At 36.5% G+C, this 4941-nt stretch overlaps 1 protein-coding gene across 1 annotated transcript; it reads left to right on the plus strand.

Moving 5' to 3' along the window:
• Positions 1-941: 941 nt before the first annotated feature.
• Positions 942-2148, plus strand: LOC110675807. Its single transcript, XM_021841616.1, has 3 exons — positions 942-1210; positions 1275-1434; positions 1501-2148. Exons 1-3 carry the CDS (start codon positions 1004-1006, stop codon positions 1974-1976), a joined length of 843 nt encoding a protein of 280 aa, XP_021697308.1. The 5' UTR covers positions 942-1003; the 3' UTR covers positions 1977-2148.
• Positions 2149-4941: the final 2793 nt, after the last annotated feature.

The raw sequence follows: 4941 nt of genomic DNA on the forward strand, positions 1-4941 counted from the left end.
TTCCAAACAAAAATGTGTGTACGACAACGGCGACAACGTCGAGGCAAAGCAGAAAAGTTCGATGAAAGAATCACCAGAGCTCAGAACAGGAAAATGGCATTAAAATTAGAGACGTTTTCCCGGCGGGGACTCCAGCAAACGGGGGGTGGTTGATGCATTCCGGGCTCGGCGGGTGGCACTTACTCCAATATCGGAAACGAGATCTAGAGTAGAATCGACAACCTGTTGAGAGTGGCCGGACATTTCCGAAGCGGCAACAGGATTCTGAATGAACAGAAAGGATTGCGGTGGCTGCTAAGAAAATAAGTTCCGGTTGAGCATCAAGTGGATCGAGAAAAAGGGGTGTTCTATGTATGCGGGAATGGGAATGGTTCGGAGGCGATTCCGGTGAACTGGACTGACCTCTTTGTTTGAGGAAGAGTTTTTGTGATGGATCAAATAGTGTTTTTTGGGTTCGAATTGGGATTCTGAAATTTGACTTAAATCAACTACTTAGGATTTTTCCTCTCAAATAACATCTAATTCATAATTAGACTTGAATATCAAATAATGTGTTGAAATCTCAACCTTGACACTTTTGATCATGTTTGACTTTCAATCAAACGCTGGAGTCTTTCTTTTTCTTTTTGAGTGTTCCTATCTGACATTTTGGAAGGTACACAAGGACAACACTATTCACCCAACATCTGAGTTAAAATCTAGGGGTGTGACATACGTGTTTATTCTGCGTCTCGTGTGACGCGACACGTGTCGAGTCGTTTGTGTCACTCGATTCCCGTAGGCGAATGTGGTGACAAATGTCGACATAGATGAACACCAATGAACTTGCTCTTCATTCTGACAGTCGACGCGTATCGACAACAGTCGTGCTGAGGTGACATTTTCGTGCGACATTTGTCGACACGTTTGGGGTAGTCGAGAACAGTTCAAAGGCTAAAAAATGGAAGCGAAACGGTAAGTGTTTTATCTTTTTGGTCAAAATTGTTTAATTATCAATATAATTATGAATTTTAGGGTACGCGTTACAAACCGTAAACAGTTCGAGTTCCTTGTTAACAGGATGGAGGCTAATCCGAAGTTAGCAAAAGGTCTCAAATTTTGTGAGGCAACCGGAATTTCTTCCAACACCTTCACCAGTATTTGGCATGATTTGACGGTCGGATTGAATAGTCTGGGTCCTCCGACCAGGACAGTCAAAGATTGGCAAAAGGTGAAATTTTGAAACAATTATTGTTTTGTGTAAAACGTCCTCAATATTTTCATCTATTTTACAGGTTTGGACCGACTACAAATTGAAAATTAAAAATAAACTGGCTCATAACAAACGTGAAGTCAACGCCACTGGTGGTGGGCCAAATTCAATGAAAATTTTGTCCCCTACGGAAGAGACAGTCGTAAAACTGTTGTCTCTGGACAAAATGGTAAACCACTCCGGTAAGTCCAACGCTTTTAAAGATTAATTTAAGTCCAAGGAGGATTCATCAAGAATTTTCAATTTAGTTCCAGCATTTGGATTACCGCGTCAAGTAGGATCTGCGCAGACTTCTCAGGATACTGACCAGCTTCATCACATTTCGTCCCCGCCAGGATCTCCGCTGCTGTCAAGTACATTGGCAGACGAGAACGAACCAATCGACGAGATAATTAGGGAGGAGCGGGAGAATGAGGCCAGCAACCAGCAAAATGCCAGCAGCTCTCGCAGTTCAAAACGTAAGCATGGGGCGATGAACGATGTTCGTGAAGAGTTACTTACACGACAGACCGAGTATTTGAAGCAAATTGTTGAAAATACCACAGAGTGTGCTCGTTATGCTCGAAAAGCATTCAAACTACGAGAGGAAGAATCGAAATACCGGCGCGCGTATTTACTACAAAAACAAAAGGATCGGCAGTCTGACTTGGAGCTTAAAATTGAGCTGCTAAAGTACAAGAAGCAAAAATTGGAAATTCTCGAGCGTAGAGAGAAAAGGAAGTAGTGGTTTGTATAACGGTTCAATGAATAAAATGCACATGAATAAAATCTGAAATTAAATTTGAAAAGAAAACTGTATGTTTTTTCAACCCTTATTTAGTAAACGCAAACAACATTATTTCTTATTTGATTTTGGTGAAATTTACAACTGATTATAAAAATCTCATAGTTTCATAATAAATCTTCGAGCTGTTTAGTAGAATACCTATAAGTAGATGAAAAAACCAAATTTAGTACTATACCATTTGATTCCACTAGAGTTTGTATCCTGTGACAGATACGCGTATTTCGACCTCAACTGTAAGGCCGTCTTCAGTGTCGTGTACTAGACTCGACAAGTCGAGCAAAATTATCAGAAACTAATACGCGACAGGATTTTCTTTAGAAATTTGTTCTACGATTATTCGAGAAAATTGTTCTGAAATTCTTCTAGTGATCTTTCCACAGATTTCTTCTAGAATACTTTCAAGGACCCCTTCAGAAATTTCTCCACCAATTATCCTAGAAATTCTTCCTGTAATTTTTAAATGGATGCTTAGAGGAATTTCTCAAGAATTTACTCCTGTAAATTCTTATTTTTTTCAGAGACTATACTTGGATTCGCTTTAGAGTTGTTACTCTTAAAGATTTTCAACAGCACTTCTTCCAAGAAAACCCACAAACGTTTATCGCAGTAACATAAAACTAATATGAATTTCTTTAACAATTAATCTACGGCTACTCCTAGGAAATGCTAAAAAATGCATCGATGGATTCGTAGAAATCTGTTGAAAATTCTTCGTACAATTTATCTACAGATTCGACGTGGGATTCCTCATGGACTTTCTTCAGCATTTCATCCAAAGATTGCTCTTGTAGTTCTTTCATATAATTTTTAACTAATTTTCCAAGTTAAATTTTCATGAATTCTTAAATAATTCTTTTAGTAATTTCTCCGACAACTCCTGCACAAATTTCTTCAAATATTCCATCCGATGCTTTTCAAAGAGTTTATCCTAAATGATATTATACAAATATCCAACTATTTTTTTTTAGTTATCCTAATTATGTATCTAGGCAAACCTCTATGACATGCTCAAGAGCCCAGGATTCCTTTCAGAGATCCTCGCATGAGCTTATCGAGGAAGTTTCATCGAAAGTTACTTTAGGAATCATTCAAAAATGACGTTCAGCATTTGCGGGAGGGGGGGTCTATTAAAGTGTGACCGTGCATGTATTAAATATTGACAAAAGCGTGACAGAGTGGAAGGGGGGTCTAGTTTCAAAAAACAATGATCGTCATATTTGAACCTTCCCTTAGGAGTTTTTCAATTTGCTTCAATAATTTCTAAGGAATTTCCTTGACATTTTTCTCTATACATCATTGTTAAATTCTTTAAAAATTTCCTTGGAAAATTCTAGAGAATGTTCTAAATAAAGAATCAACTACAAGTTCGTGTTCCCAATATTCTGAAGGTAGACTGTTTGGTATATGTTTATTTTCAGCTGTTATTGTTTTTATGGAAATATTGATTATATATCTAAGGTTGAACTTTTGGACTACTAAAATACTAAAACTAAAATATAATTGAATACCTTCAAATTTACAAACAACCCCCCAGAACCAAATCTTGGCTGTGCTCAGGCCCGGATTGAGGGGGATAGGGGGGTGCCAAGGGAGCCAATGTCCCGGGCCTACTACTTACCACTACTATTTTTTTTTAGCAATTTCACTTGGTGCTTAACTTTTTAAGCTTTGTTTAAATTTTGTGATGATAAAATTGAGGATATTTGTAGTTCTCTGCCAACATTTTTTGCCGATTGCTCGTGGTGGAACGAAGTTACATTATGCCTAAGTTGAGCATTTTTTATGAAAATCGGTGAAAATACTATTATTTTGAACACAACTGTATACCTGAAGGAAACTTTAAAGAGATGCCTGCATTATTGCTTTTGATGGAATTTTCTGAGAAAATCATGAATAAAATTTAGGACATTAATACCTGGCGTAGTATTACAAGGACTTCCATCGGAAGGTCTTTGAAATACTCAAGAGAAAAACCAGGTCAGATTCTGAGGAATCCTTATAGAAAAAAATTGAAAATTCAGTAAGTGCTTAAAACTGTTGGAGCTATGATAACGAACATAAAGTTTTTCTGATTTTTTTTAAATATTGTGGAGTCAGTAGCGCGGGTAGTGGATAGGACATGTACTACGCACAAAAACGCCTGGGTAGAACAGCCAAAGAATTGTTCTATATAAACAATCCTGGAGGTATTTCTTGAGAAGCATCCATGGAGAATCATCATAAAATTATTAAGAATCTTTGGATGATTACACTGCGGAACACGTTTTTGTCTCAAGCATCAAAATACCGCTATTCACGCTGTTGAAAAGGCAAAATTTGAGAACATCAGCCAACTTGCATATAAGTTTGTCAGTTTGTAAAGCAATTTATTTGCTTAAATTGCCACAGAATTTAATTTTATGTGTATAACAATGCTTATCAACAAAGTTTATAATATTTTCGATGCATAAAAGTTATTTTTTTATGCTTAAAAAAGTTTTGTATTTTCCCATATAAGAGAAATGATGAATAGGGTCCTAAAATGTTTAATGAAATCTTGTTTTTATTTAAAAACACGAAAGAGCATGTTACTGCAACTACTTTAGCAATTTTTCCCGCTGAAATAACGGATATATCATATTGAAACTTTAATTTAAAAATTTGATCCATAAATGAACCTTGACACTTGAGATCATGTTTGACGTTTGCTTAGTCGACAAAAATACCACAGGGGTTTTAGTTTTAGCATTGGGGTTATTCCTATGTGACATTTCGGAAGGGACACGGAAAACAAAACACACCCAAAATTTGAGTTTAAACCAAGGGGTGTGACAAAATCTATGAAAACATAAAAACAAATGTTTAATTGTATTTAAACAAATGAAAAACATGAAAAAATTGAGTAAACATGTGTTTTTGGCCT

This window comes from Aedes aegypti, chromosome 2 (assembly GCF_002204515.2).
Source record: "Aedes aegypti strain LVP_AGWG chromosome 2, AaegL5.0 Primary Assembly, whole genome shotgun sequence".
NCBI lineage: Eukaryota > Metazoa > Arthropoda > Insecta > Diptera > Culicidae > Aedes > Aedes aegypti.

What these genes read in the sequence shown, in the direction of transcription:
- LOC110675807 (XM_021841616.1), top strand. Translation starts at nt 1,004, where the DNA reads ATGAATTTTAGGGTACGCGTTACAAACCGTAAACAGTTCGAGTTCCTT. An exon ending in CAGTCAAAGATTGGCAAAAG is followed by an intron (nt 1,211 to 1,274) that starts GTGAAATTTTGA and finishes TCTATTTTACAG; the next exon opens with GTTTGGACCGACTACAAATT. An exon ending in CAAAATGGTAAACCACTCCG is followed by an intron (nt 1,435 to 1,500) that starts GTAAGTCCAACG and finishes TTTTCAATTTAG; the next exon opens with TTCCAGCATTTGGATTACCG.